We start from the raw sequence: 14,015 nt of genomic DNA, 5'->3' as shown, positions 1-14,015 counted from the left end.
AAAAAAAAAAAAAAAAAAAAAAAAAAAAAAAAAAAAAAAAAAAAAAAAAAAAAGGTCAATTTAATGGATTGTGTTGTCTTTATCCAAATCGATGGCAAATTTGTAGTTTGTCGCGGTTTTTTTTTTTCAAATTTACAACTCCGTGTCGTATTCTCTTTTTGCGACATTGCATCATACGACAATCCTCCCCCCTCCTCACTCTTCACTCCTCCTTCCTCCTTTTTCAGGTCCCGATCCTACATACTAAAACACGTCCACTTTACCCGGGAATCAGAATCAAGAAGCCAGGATCTGTAGCCCAAGAGATGCTGATGCATGCATTCTCCTGTGAGGCTCAGTGAACCCTTCTCCTCCTATTCGTCTTACTCCTCTTTGTCCCCCTCCCTTCCCCATTCTCCGATCAAATAAATGCTTTTCTAAATCCGAATAGCCGCTGCAGGCAATGCGGATAAAATAAATCAACCCCCAATGAAAATAATCTCCGTGGTACAATGTGGGGTTACGAAAACAGAAAAAATATACGCACGTATATAAACTGAGCAAAAGAAGTCCCTAATCCTGATATTCAACTTGAAAGAGTATTTCCTCCTCATTCCATCCGCCATGTCAGTTAAAGACGATATTCCTGCCATCTTTTTAGATAAGGTCTCTCCAAGAGGTCTTGAAGCAATTCAAAAAACAAAGGACTTTGTCGAGCAGTATTGTATTCCTGCTGATAGAGTCTTCCACGAACAAATCTCAAAAGATCCAGCTACAAGATGGAAACAAGTCCCAGCTGTTCTTGAGCCGTTGAAGCAAAAAGCTAAGGAATTGGGGTTGTGGAACATGTTTTTGTCAAAGCACTACAAGGAGGGTCCTCAATATACCAATTTGGAATATGGATTAATGGCTAGGTACTTGGGAAGATGCCACACTGGGCCAGAAGCCACAAACACCAGTGCACCAGATACGGGTAATATGGAATTGCTTGCAAAATACGGGTCAAAATACCATAAAGAGAAATACTTGGCTCCTTTGATGGATGGGAAAATCAGATCAGCCTTCGTCATGACTGAAAAGGGAATTTCATCATCAAATGCATTAAACATTGCCACCACTGCTATCAAAAACTCGCGTGGGAACTATGTTTTAAACGGAACCAAGTGGTTTGCTTCCGGTGCTGGAGATCCAAGATGTGCTGTTTGGTTGGTTATGTGTAAAACGGATAACAATGAGAGCAATCCATTCAGAAACCATTCAGTGTTGGTCATCGATGCTAAACAAGCTGTTGCATCCGGTAAAGCTGAGGTTGTGAGACCATTGCATGTTTTCGGCTACGATGATGCTCCTCACGGACATTGTGAAATTGTGTTTAAAGACTACGAGGTTCCATCGGAGTTAATGCCCGAAACTATCTTGGCTGGTGTTGGTAGAGGCTTCGAATTGATTCAAGCCCGGTTGGGTCCTGGTAGGATCCATCATTGTATGAGAGCTATTGGTAGTGGTGAGTTTGCATTATTGCGTATTGCTCACAGAGCAAACCACAGAATCATATTTGGTAAACCAATGAATAGAAGAGAAGGATTCTTGATGCAGTATGCCAAGTACAGAATTGAAATTCAAAAGTGTTTATTGTTGGTTTTGAATGCTGCTCACAAGATTGACATTTCAAATGCCAAAGAAGCGCAAAGAGAAATTGCCATGGCTAAGATCGAGACTCCTAAAGCCATTGGTGAAGTTCTTGACTGGGGTGTTCAGGTCTTTGGCGCCGAAGGTGTCTCTCAAGATACGGAATTGGCACAAATGTGGGCTTGGAACAGAACATTGAGAATTGCCGATGGCCCTGATGAAGCTCATTTGTCCCAATTGGCAAGAAGAGAAGCCTCCAAGTTCCCACAAGTTGACGAGTTTTTCAACAATGTCGATTCAAGAGTTGAGGCTATCAGTAAATTATAAACTTAGTATAAAACAGATTGCTGGAAATCGTAAATCAATCCTTTATCAAAAAATGTCTTTGTTTTTGTCTTTTCCTCTTTTATTAGCTTTTCGTGATAAAGTTTTTGCTCTTTTTCAGCCTGCTCAAAGGGTATTTGTTGTAAAGTTTCCAAATGGTCGTCCTCTCTGTCAATGTCGAGCTCGCCCATCATGACAACATTTTCACCTCTCACTATAAACACGCCTCGATAGATTTCGCCATATTTTTTGGGCTCCCCTTCCACATATATCCGCTCAAATGTATCCTGGAGGACCAAATTGGCAAACTGGTCAAATGTTCTTAATATGCCAAAGAAATTTCTGCCGTCTCTTAACAATACAAATATTTTGCGGTCAACGGAACCAACAATTGCAGCGGCTGTGGTGAATGCATAACTTTCTAGGTATAGATCTTCAACACTGGTTCCAAGCGGGTCAGTAGGCTGTGACAGCTGTGACGATTGTTCACTCATGGCGATACACTTGTTGAGGTAAATCGGTGGTGTCGGTTTTGTTGGAAAAGTGCTTTTTATTTTTTATATTTATTTTTTTTTTGCCTGTTCATATTTGTGAGATTGAAATCGAGACACGACCATGCTGCTGCTCTTACTCCACATTCTTTATTTGGTAAAGGCACGGGCACGTTACAGAGACTTGGTCTGAAGATATAGATACAAGAAAATTAAGTGTGATGACTTGGCTGATTGCAGCCGACGTTGTTCACTTTGGACTGCTTCTTTTGTACTTGCAAGCAAGCTGATAAGACCAATATAAGCTTCGGCGATGAGTGAAAAAGAAAAAAAGAAAAAAAAAAAAAAAGACATACGAAGCAGGGCAACAAAGGCTTATCCTACAAGCATGTCATTTTTCAACTACAAAGACCATATCGAGGAAGGCGACTTGGTGCTTGCATTCATCAATAGAACTACTATCAAGCCCATCTATGTCAAAACTGGTGAAATCCTCAATACGCGATATGGCCATTTCCTTCACTCATCAATGATTGGCATGAAGTATGGCGCACAAATGCGTGGGGCTAAGGGATACGGTTTCATTCATTTGTTGTACCCTACTCCCGAAATGTGGACCTTGTCATTGCCTCACAGGACCCAAATTGTATACACTCCAGATTCTTCATACATTATACAGCGATTGAATGTCCGAGCTGGATCAAGAGTCATTGAAGCTGGAACGGGATCGGCGTCGTTTACACACTCTTTTGCAAGGACAGTGGGAGAAAGTGGGAAAGTTTTCACATTTGAATTCCATGAACCAAGGTATTTGGAGGCCAAGACCGAGTTGCTGGATCACGGATTGACCAATACCATTATTACCCATCGCGATGTTTGCAATGGAGGTTTCAATATTAGTGATGACACAATTGATGGAGACATGGTATTTTTGGATTTACCTTCACCTTGGGATGCCATACCGCACTTGGATACTGTTGTTGCAAAACAGAGGCAAGTGGGGATCTGTTGCTTCTCCCCTTGCATTGAGCAAGTTGCCAAAACAGTCACTGCATTGGAGGAAAACGGATGGACAAATATAGAGATGGTTGAAATTGCCGCGAAAAGGTGGGAAGCACGCAAGGAAATGAAAAGAGATGTGAATAATGCTATAAACAGAATCAAAGATATACAGGAAAGAAAACAACACGGCATTGAAAGCAGAAGAGCTGGCCATCCGCCGCAAAAGTTGGCAAAATCCGAAGATTCTTTCAAATCGGCAAGAAAGAGCGCCAAGGTAAAGGAAGGCGAAGACGGGTATGAGTGGCTAGAGGTGACAAAGACGGAGTCGGAGATTAAAAGTCATACTTCGTATTTAACGTTTGCGTGTAGAATTTTGGTAGCGTAATACAAAAATTTCGTTGTTGAACTGAATTCTCATTTTTCTTGAATCTACCGCCGAAGCGAATCGATTACTACTTTATACGCTAGGAAAAGAAGCATGAGTTCACCAATTGGTATGTGTGATAAAGACTTTTTTTTGGTCCGTAAATGTAATACTAACACCCCTACAGTGCTTGATCAAGGAACTGGGTTTGTAAAGATTGGTAGAGCAGGTACCAATTTCCCTGACTACACTTTTCCCTCTATGGTGGGAAGGCCAATATTGCGAGCAGAAGAACGTAACCTTCTTGTACCAGATGATATTGAGATCAAAGATATAATGTGTGGGTCGGAAGCAAGTCAAGTGAGATCATTGCTTCAAATCAACTACCCAATGGAGAATGGTATTATAAAGAACTGGGAAGATATGGAACATTTGTGGGATTACGCATTTTACGAAAGAATGAAATTGAATCCACAGGGACAAAAGATCTTGTTGACTGAACCACCGATGAATCCTCTCAAGAATAGGGAAATGATGTGTCAGGTCATGTTTGAAAAATATGGATTTGATGGGGTTTATGTTGCCATCCAAGCGGTGTTGGCATTGTATGCACAAGGGTTAAGTTCTGGTGTTGTTGTTGACTCGGGTGACGGTGTGACCCATATTGTTCCAGTGTATGAGTCAGTTGTGTTGAACCATCTCACAAAGAGATTGGATGTTGCAGGAAGAGATGTTACTAGGCATTTGATTAACTTGCTTTTCCGCCGTGGTTATGCATTCAACAGAACTGCAGATTTCGAAACCGTGCGTCAAATCAAGGAAAAGCTATGTTATGTGAGTTATGACTTGGAGTTTGATTCAAAATTGGCTTCGGAAACTACAACCTTGGTGGAGTCGTATGAATTGCCTGATGGAAGAGTTATTAGGGTGGGAAGTGAGAGATTTGAAGCTCCTGAATGCCTATTCCAACCACATTTGGTTGATGTAGAACAGCCAGGAGTTGGAGAAACTTTGTTCAATACCATCCAAGCAGCTGATGTTGACGTAAGATCCTCCTTGTTTAAAGCGATTGTCTTGTCGGGTGGTTCCTCAATGTACCCTGGATTACCATCAAGATTGGAAAAAGAACTCAAACAATTGTGGTTGACAAGGGTCTTACGCGGTGATGCTTCAAGACTAGACAAGTTTAAGGTGAGGATTGAAGATCCACCAAGAAGGAAGAATATGGTTTTCATTGGTGGTGCAGTTTTGGCAAACATAATGGCCGACAAGGACCACATGTGGATTTCAAAGCAAGAGTGGGAAGAACAAGGACCTAGAGTATTACAAAAGTTGGGACCTAGATAGTAGAAACTATTAGCAATTATAAGTTCTAATCTGATCTATAATGTCATTGACCAAAGAGTCGTAAGCTTCGGTTGTGATTCCCTCGCCCGAGATCCTCTTGTTGTAGCCCAAGTTTACACTTTGGTGTACAATTTTGGAAACAAAGTTTTCATCAACCACCTTTGGGTGGAAAAATTCACTTTGCAAACATTGCTCCACTGTCCAACGGTCATCGGGATCACGAGCAAGACAGTTGCGTATTAGATTTATGGCACTTTGAGGCACGCGAACACCACCAATACCCAATTCCGGATACTGTACCTTATACTGGGGATTCATGATTGCCAATATTCTTTTTGTACCAGTCAACGAGGCATATGGAGGTCTTCCGTAGATGAATTGGTACATTATACACCCACACGACCAAATATCAGATGGCCTACCAACTCTCCAGGTAGTACTCTTTGCCTCAGCCATTTCTTCCAACGCTTCAGGAGCCATATAGTTTGGCGTTCCTATTTGAGACTCTCGATAGATATTGGCCGTATGGTCAGGCACTGCGTTCGCTATTCCAAAGTCAATGATTTTCAAAATCCCTCGCACCATGAGAAAGTTTGCCGGTTTCAAGTCACTGTGCACAACGCCTGCATCGTGTACATCTTTCACACACTTGAACATTTCTGAAATGTGGTATCTAACGAATTGTAAGTCCAAAGGTAGATTCATATTGAGTCTGTTTTGAAACAACATGGCCAAGTCTATATCTCCCTTCTCCATAATTAGATATATTGACGACTTTGTCACCTCACTATCGTAAAGTTTCACCACTCTTTTGTAATTCCTCAATTTGCGGAGTAGCTCAATCTCGCGCTTGAATGATGAAGTCTCTTCTGCTGAATTCAACGTTACTTTTTTCAACGCAAACAGGTGTCCATTAGCTGCTTTTATGCGGTAAACTTTGGATGATCCTCCTCTTCCTAGTAGCTCCAATTTCTCATACTTTTTGTTGTTGACAATAAAGGTCCGCGAGTCTGAAGGAGTCGCTGTGGTTGGTTGGGTTTGAGCCGGTGCTGCTGGCACCGCTGACATTGCCAACATTGCAGGCGCTGCTTGTGCTTTCGGTGCTGGTACTGCTTGTGCTTTTGGTGCTGGTACTGCTGGTGCTTTTGGTGCTGGTGCTGCTTGTGCTTTTGATGCTGGTGCTGGCGTTGGCGGTAGTGGAGATACTCTGACTGGTGCCTCCTTCTTCGGCGTTTCGGGTCTTCTAAATGTATTCGAAATATCACCTAAAGGTTGGCGCTGTTTGTTTGGTGTCTTGTTTCTCTCCTCAACGTTCCTCTTGATCAACTCCTCATCAATGAAATCATCTTCTAGTGTATTGTTTTCACTTGCTCGTTTTGGAGCACCTAGTAACTTGCCATACCTTCTCCTCTTGAACCGATTTTCTGTACTGGTAATTGTCGACTTCGATGTTGATCCCGACTTATCGTCCATAAGGCCATCTGAAAGTGAGTTTTCGGTAGTTGTTGTTGTATGACCAAAAACTGCGATGAATTTCTTTCGCAAATCCGACGACCTATCGGGAAAATCTTGATGATAGACCCCCGTCACTGGGGACTTATTTCGTCTTGAATTTAGCATCTCAATGCTGTATGAGCTTAGTGATGGCGGAGGCGCACAAGTATTGTCGTCCTCAACCATGTTTGAATTGGATGAAGGGTGGATCATATCTGTGAGACTTTTTCTTTTGTTGATGTTTTCGAGGTGTGTGCTCTTTTTTTTTTTTTCTCTACTTTTTGCACAAAGAACAAAAGCCGAGAACTAAATTGAAGCGCGTTGAAAGGACATTAGAACAACAAGTTAGTTTGAGAAGAGAAGTTGAATGTGTCAACTCAAGGGGAAGGAGACCATATCAATGCTGATAGTGAAGTTGGAGAGGGGAGAAAAAAAAAAAGAAGGGTGACCAATACCCAGCAAAGATGCAAAAAAGAGATGCTCCCAGTGAGGTTCGAACTCACGATCTTCTGATGTCACACTACTTGGGAAGTTATGAGACAAATGTTCTAACCAACTAAACTATGGGAGCGGAGGACCACTGCGTCATATCAGTGATTTTCGACAGAAACGCTATTTGTGAGTTTTACATTCTGCAAAATTAAGTCATGTTATGAGGTTCCTCTCTATAGAATTTAGATGGACAGAGCTGTTAAGAGTATATAAAAAAACTGCTAATTACAAGGTTGAACTCGTGTTTTTTGTTCAATAATATGTAGTTCTATCTTTTAATTCAGATCTAGGACATCCAGATCTGTGTTGCTGCAGGTTTATACCGCTTGTGTCAGCGTTAATCAAAACAGAGCTCGTAAGAGTTGTGATTAACATACCACAAATGCACTTTTGAACAGCACAGGCGTTTGCGAATGTGTATATACGAGTTTTGCAAGCTTTAGTAATAGACTGGCACAATCTATGTTCAATTTCATTGTTTTGCACTTCAAGTCTACAATCAAACCAGCAACTTAATAGCTGTGTCCTATCAGCTTACCCTGAAGTAGCATCTAGTAAAACAAAAGTGCCTCGATCCCAACAATTCAAGTTGTCTTAGATAAGTCTGATCTTTTACCTTGAAGAAAAATGTCTTGAATCAATATTGATTAAAGTCTTCGCAGTTGTTGAGTCATCATCAAGGTAAATCAATTGAAGCCTCTAACAAGACATATTTATATTGATTGGGTGCCAAATCCACATGTTTTGAGACGTGTCAACACGGCTGGAAATGCGATTGTACGATGATACCTACGGTATGAACTTTAACTTGTATTTTTTTTTTTTGCAACAATTCGCACCAACTTTCCGGCAAATGAATTTGATGCAAACTTTGAGTTCACCTCTCCTTCGAAAAGAACGAGCCAGCAGCAGCAGAAGTCCAGATTGGAAAGAAAGTAATGAAAACTTTTCGTAATATATGCTTCAAAACACAAAGCTAAAAGAAAAAAAAAAAGGAGAAGAAGAGGTAATACAATAATGAAAAAAAAAACGACCAGGGAGAGGATTGAACTCTCGATCTTGCGATTAACAGTCGCACGCCTTAACCAGCTTGGCCACCCAGTCCAACCGACAACTAAGCTATTGCAGCTAATTGTTGGTTTTGGACTCTCCATGTACATTCGAGTCCGTAAAAGTTTTGGGGATTAAAATTCACGAAACTGTCCTTTTCCTCATCTTTGAAGGCGAATCTTGCAAATGGGAGGAAGGCACTAGATAGAGAGAGAGCTTGCTGAATGTCTCAAGTTGCTGCTTGATGACGTTACACAAATACAATTGTTTATCGAATATTAAAGTCCGGATGTCAAGTGAGACAATAATTTGCATACATATATAGTTAACACGGGAATGTGCATTTCCGGGTTGCAAAACATGACCACATTACTAATAAAGTCATGAGATGAGAAGGGTTAAGTTGGTGTAACCGGAAGAATATAAATACGCTCAGGTTTTGCTCATGAAAAGTATATAGTTTATATAGATTTTTTACCAGTGATATGTTTTGAACTTAGTGGGAGGTTACTTTATTGACTGCGATTAAAGAGACCCCTCCTAAACAAAACCAGCTCTCGAAGTTTTTAGCTGTTCTTGAATAAGGGCTTGCTGATTAAAAGCAGTAGGAGCTTTCTTTTCATTTGCAACCACTTGCATTTTCTCGTCAATGGTACGCAGTGTTGAACACTTACTGTTTTTACTCTCTCAATCTGGCACTGGCGACACAGAGAGTTCATACCCCTCCTAATATCCCATACATGGGGTTCAAGAGCCCAGCTGTACTACATTGATATTCATTCAATTGCTTTTTGCACCCAAGTTCAACTCCAAACATGGAGCAAGTGTGGGAGAATCATGAAGTGTGAGTAGCTTACACCCTATACCAGGAATAAACAGCTTATTAGTGAGAGCATATGCTCCTCCTAGCACTCGCACTTACCTAGGATCAAACCGGTCAGTAAAGGTCACACAATAGTCGTATCGAGCTTTAAAGACAGGCTGATTCAGTGTGTTTGGGCCAAACCTGTTACCAATATCACTTAAAGAGATCGGTGGTACATTTTTGGATCAATTTTTGGCATCCGGTTTATAACTTGGCGTACACTCGTTGCCTTTTTACATAGGGGCGTATCTGAGATGCGTACTTGCCCTCCTTCCCCCCCTCTTTTTTGGCTCTATTTTCTTCTTCATTGAAGCTTGGTAATCTGAACTCATCCACATGCATTTCAAGCAAAGATGTTTGTTTGGATTCTTGATTACCTCGGACAAGTGAGAGCAAATTACCCATACACGAGGGATAGGAGGCTGTTAGAAGCTCTTTAACAGAATATACTTTGTTGATGTTGTGAGAAACGTTTTGTTGCATTCAGTGTGGTGAAATTTTAATGAAGAAGTGGAGGGAGAGCCAAACTTCAAAAGTTCTGGAAGTGCAGAAATAAAAGCCAACTTGGGCGCTAAAATCAGATGAGCAAGTTTATCTTATTCCTGACAATGCTGGTAAGAACAGCTTGAAATGAAAGTTTGCATAGTCAACTCAGCGGCTGCAGTAGACCTTTACACCGGAGAACAACCCTCCGCTTGTCTGGTTGGCAGCTACACACATTAGTTGACAAATAATCAGCAAAACGCAAAGCAACGCAAAATGTGCAAAACGTAGAAGAAACAAGAAAAGATATCACCATCACCTCCATATTTTGATACCAAGCAGACGCTTTGATATTTATCTTTGTGCTTTGTAGATAGAACAAAAGTGCAAGCTTATCATCACAATACTACTTTCCGTGAGAAATGACTTCAAGTGTGTTTTATTTTTTTTCTTTTTTTTGCAGAGATGTAAGTATCGGAAAGGATTAATGCTTGACTAATTAGGATGGAATCAAAGGTGTACTAATGTGTGAGGTGATTCTTCTGCTCCCCCCCTCTGATGTTGTAACGTTTGAGGTTTTATTGGTCGTGTGGGGTGATCTTCAAAATTCATTACATAACATAACATAACATAACACAAAAGGTGCAAGCTTTGTGTTTGTATAACTTTCTTCCTCCTTTTCTTTTCTTCTCCGCTTTTTATTTCTTTTTCGCTCTGTGTAGATAAACTATACACTATACATACTATTGGTGCTTTTAACGCTGGTTTGTTGAAGTATACACACATATATATATAAGTAGCTTTTCATTTTTGATATTCCCATTCTCTCCCTTCCCTTTCCTTCAGGAAATAGAACTTCCAAACTCCTTCCTTCTTCCATCAATTTGAAAAGTAAGTACCAACCTCGGCAGCAGTTCCCATTCGTTCCTTTTCTACGAAAATTTGATTCTAACAAAGTCACTCAGCTCACCCCTCCCACCCCTCCCCGTTTTGCGTTTCGTAAACTCCTTCTGCTCACCACATCTAAACTCCACATTTACTACTCACCATGTTTCACTCCATGAATGCCGACACCAAAAGAAAGATGTCGGAAACTTTAGAAAAAGGCGACATTAAAGACACCATCTTAAACTTACGCCAAGAAGAAGACATTGAAGAAATGGCTGAGGAGTATGAAATTGAAAATGTCGCACGCCACGCTCAAGAGATTGTTCCTGAAACTCCTGAGGAATTGGCTAGTAAGAACCAGGCTTTGCAACTCATTCAAACTTTTTTGCAACAAGAGAATATGGAGCTTAAGAAGTCCTACCAGGAGGTTTTGAAGGAGAATCAAGCTTTGAAGAATGTTCTCAAGAACGATTTCCATTCTCACTACAAGTATATTAAGAAGGATTACTAATGGCTTTGTAATGATGTATAACGAGTTATGAATAAATGTCTTTGGAAGTATTTCTTATCCTTTCTTCTCTGCAGTTGCAGAATGACTTCATTCAGAGATGCCACGGGATACAAAATGAAGTTGTCTAATCAAATCTCCTCCTATATCGTAACTCTATATCACTGCTACTTTTCCACACTTTTGTCTTGATCGTCTGCAACGTCATTGAATTGCTCAACTCTTGCCCTTTGCACTCCAACACCAACCAATCAGTAGGCTTCAACTTCTTGTCCCTCATCTCCTTAGTACTACCATCAAACTTGTCAGTTAAAAAGTAAAGAATCTTTGACACCCGCAACATGTTGTGTGACGTCAACTTGATACTACTCTCCAACGCTGGAAGCGACTTGATTTTACGTTGAGATTTACCACCGATCTTTACCGTCGAAGGCAAGTTGAAATAATCAACTTCAAGTAATCGGAAAGTAATCTTTGGCGGTTCTTTAAGACTGAATCGATTGTAAAGGATCGGATTCCCAATCCATCGCGGCAACGAGCACCGCAACTCATCAATGAGGTCACGTTGGGGGAACTCAAGTAAATTGTTGATGTTCCTGATATTGAATGAGCTCAAATCACGATAGTTGCCCAATTCAGGCGAGTACTCAAATAAGATCACATTCATATCCGGTGGGAAATGATTGACATTTATAACTGGGAAATACCTCAACTCTTCATCATTACCATCACTACGTATGCCCAAACCGGGATTGACTCGGTTCACTCGTAGAGCCGATTCCAGTTTAGTTTGCTCTTGGTACAACTTTTTGTTTGCTTGCAACAAACTCATGATTGTGTCGTTGTATTGTGGTATCCTCTTTATCAAGCTCTCCTCTGGGGTTCCAAGGAACTCACTTAGGGGTGGGTTGATAGGCATCTCATTAACACTGACATTGGCCGAGCTTATAGGCGAGGCATCTGTCAAATTCCTCTTTGACGATTTCCGCCAGTTTTTCAACCGGCCAGTAATACTCTCATTATCAGCAGTGCCTGGTTTCAGCTGACGTAGTTCCTCTCTAACCAACTCATCAAACACCCATTCGTACATGGTATACCCATGGAAGATCGAATTCAAAAAGATTAAACCAAGATGGAACCGATCATCATCACCCACAGCGAGCAGTTTATGTTGTCCCATTCGTGCAACTGTTTCAGGATGGTCTATTGCTAGATAAGGGTAATCCCTCACCATATCGTCGTAATATACCTCCACATTCATCACCGAGGTCTCTTTGATAGTGACTAGCAATTTGCCTGCTTTGATTTCAACCTCGCACCAGTTATTGAGCGTATCCAGGGTCTGGTACTTTTGCACCAAATCATCCATCTCCTTGAGTCGGTACTCCAACTCCTTGCCTGAAAGTAGTTTATCCTCACGACCAGGAAACTTTTTCAACTCTTTACCAATTAGAATGTCCCACATCCGAATATCGCCATTTAGATACAAGGCCATGATTTGTCGCTTGTTGTTGAGTAATCTTTTAGAAACAACACTATGTGGGGCTATCTCATGCCTGGTGATGGGTTTCAAGTTGAATGGAATCGGAGAAATTTGGTCACTTGGGTTGAGTAAAATCTCAATTGGAGTTGTATCAACAAACCCATCCGAAGCAACAAGACCCAGCTGGTACGCATTGACAAACTCAGTTGATGGTCCACCATTGACATTTAAAAACATTGAATTGTACGATTCACCCGGCTCAAATTGCTCAGCAGAGTAATTGCTTTGCACTTCGTTATTTGCAGTGTCATTTGACAAGTGACTCACCAAATCATGAAACATGGAATTCAAATCATCATTGGGCTGTGCTTCATCGAGTGAATCGTCATTGGGCGAATAATCGAGACAGGTTTTCAAAAGTTGATATTGGGAAAGTCGGGACGTGTTTGGATTGACATACCTGCTCAACGAATCGTAGTCAGATATAAAAATACTATCATCATTGTGACATATCGATAATATGGGTGACTCATTTTGAGCAATAATTGTCGAAATTCCCAATTTTTCATCAATTGAGGTACACTCATTAGTCGTGAAGGTATTTTCGAAATACTGGTCATCTTTATTGATGAATAAATTCGACAAATCCGTCTTGACTATATTACCATCTCTATCACCCGAATAAAAACACCTTGAATCTCCCAGCATCGCCCACACGGGGAAATCATGAATATCAAAATTCTTGTACACTTTGAAAGTCCGCAAATCCCACATTTTGATCGTGGTGTCTGAACTGCCACTAATGACGTACCTGTCGTCCATTAGCAACGACCTCACGTTGTCTTGATGACCAATGAGCGTCCGAATCCTCAGCGAGCTTCTCACATCATACAAATTAACAACCAGGCTCGCACCTCCAGCAGCTATCAAAGTCGCATTGCATGATAGTGAATAGACACCATCTTGATTGTTGAGGGTTGCTAATGGGCTCAAGTTGTTCAAATCCCAAGTTACAATCTTGCTGTCCAACCCAGCAGACACTATCCCATTATTTTGTGTCGTTTGGATTTTCTTTATGTAATCTATGTGTACATTGGGCAATTTATGCACATCACCATTGTGAAAATTCAAAAGCTTGAGTGATAAGTCGTTTGAAGCTGATGCCAATACCAGTTCTCCAACTTGTTGTAAATCATTGACCCAGTCGAAATGGAGATTAAAACTGTTGGCAATTGTCAATGTGCCTGTATTTCGTCGATAAGGAAGGGGATTTGCTGAAATCTGAGTCTCCAATTTAAGAGCTAGCTCCTCGGGTGAAGTTTCAAAAGTATCTGTGGTAGTGGTGGGCTCCTTTGGTTCTTGGGCCCATTCTTGATTCCATATTTTGACGGAACCGTCTCTTCCAGCAGTAAACAATTTCCGTTGAGTAGGGGAGTAAACTATCTGGTTAATTGGTAAGATGTGGGAGGATGACGTGTGATCTCCGATCCCATACGATATTCCCCTCATGGTGTTAAATTTTGAATTACCTAGCACTGACTGGAACTTGCGTGTCCGCTCGAGGAAGACAAAGAAAAAAAGGAAATCTTGAAACAACTCCGTCCAGCGGAGTGAGA

At 41.0% G+C, this 14,015-nt stretch overlaps 6 protein-coding genes across 6 annotated transcripts; 3 read left to right on the top strand and 3 right to left on the bottom strand. All coding sequences in view use genetic code 12, as the record gives it.

Moving 5' to 3' along the window:
* Nucleotides 1–603: 603 nt before the first annotated feature.
* Nucleotides 604–1,935, top strand: KGF57_004613 (uncharacterized protein; the record flags this gene model as incomplete). The annotated part of the gene is made up of 1 exon (XM_051754142.1): nt 604–1,935. One exon carries the CDS (start codon nt 604–606, stop codon nt 1,933–1,935), a length of 1,332 nt encoding a protein of 443 aa, XP_051606945.1.
* Nucleotides 1,936–1,937: 2 nt separating this feature from the next.
* On the bottom strand, nt 1,938–2,426 carry KGF57_004612 (uncharacterized protein; the record flags this gene model as incomplete). Its single annotated transcript, XM_051754141.1, has 1 exon — nt 1,938–2,426. One exon carries the CDS (start codon nt 2,424–2,426, stop codon nt 1,938–1,940), a length of 489 nt encoding a protein of 162 aa, XP_051606944.1.
* Nucleotides 2,427–2,811: 385 nt separating this feature from the next.
* Nucleotides 2,812–5,136, top strand: KGF57_004611 (ARP2; the record flags this gene model as incomplete). Its single annotated transcript, XM_051754140.1, has 2 exons — nt 2,812–3,719; nt 3,900–5,136. The coding sequence occupies 2 exons, from the start codon at nt 2,812–2,814 to the stop codon at nt 5,134–5,136; spliced, it is 2,145 nt and encodes a 714-aa protein (XP_051606943.1).
* Nucleotides 5,137–5,145: 9 nt separating this feature from the next.
* MPS1 (serine/threonine/tyrosine protein kinase) lies at nt 5,146–6,843 on the bottom strand (the record flags this gene model as incomplete). The annotated part of the gene is made up of 1 exon (XM_051754139.1): nt 5,146–6,843. One exon carries the CDS (start codon nt 6,841–6,843, stop codon nt 5,146–5,148), a length of 1,698 nt encoding a protein of 565 aa, XP_051606942.1.
* Nucleotides 6,844–10,568: 3,725 nt separating this feature from the next.
* BLP1 (Blp1p) lies at nt 10,569–10,919 on the top strand (the record flags this gene model as incomplete). Its single annotated transcript, XM_051754138.1, has 1 exon — nt 10,569–10,919. One exon carries the CDS (start codon nt 10,569–10,571, stop codon nt 10,917–10,919), a length of 351 nt encoding a protein of 116 aa, XP_051606941.1.
* Nucleotides 10,920–11,043: 124 nt separating this feature from the next.
* KGF57_004608 (uncharacterized protein) lies at nt 11,044–13,908 on the bottom strand (the record flags this gene model as incomplete). Its single annotated transcript, XM_051754137.1, has 1 exon — nt 11,044–13,908. One exon carries the CDS (start codon nt 13,906–13,908, stop codon nt 11,044–11,046), a length of 2,865 nt encoding a protein of 954 aa, XP_051606940.1.
* Between the last annotated feature and the right edge of the window lie 107 nt (nt 13,909–14,015).

This window comes from Candida theae, assembly GCF_024610275.1.
Source record: "Candida theae strain CBS 12239 chromosome Unknown scaffold18, whole genome shotgun sequence".
Taxonomy (NCBI): Eukaryota; Fungi; Ascomycota; class Pichiomycetes; order Serinales; family Debaryomycetaceae; genus Lodderomyces; species Lodderomyces theae.
This window is presented reverse-complemented; position numbering and strand designations above follow the sequence as displayed.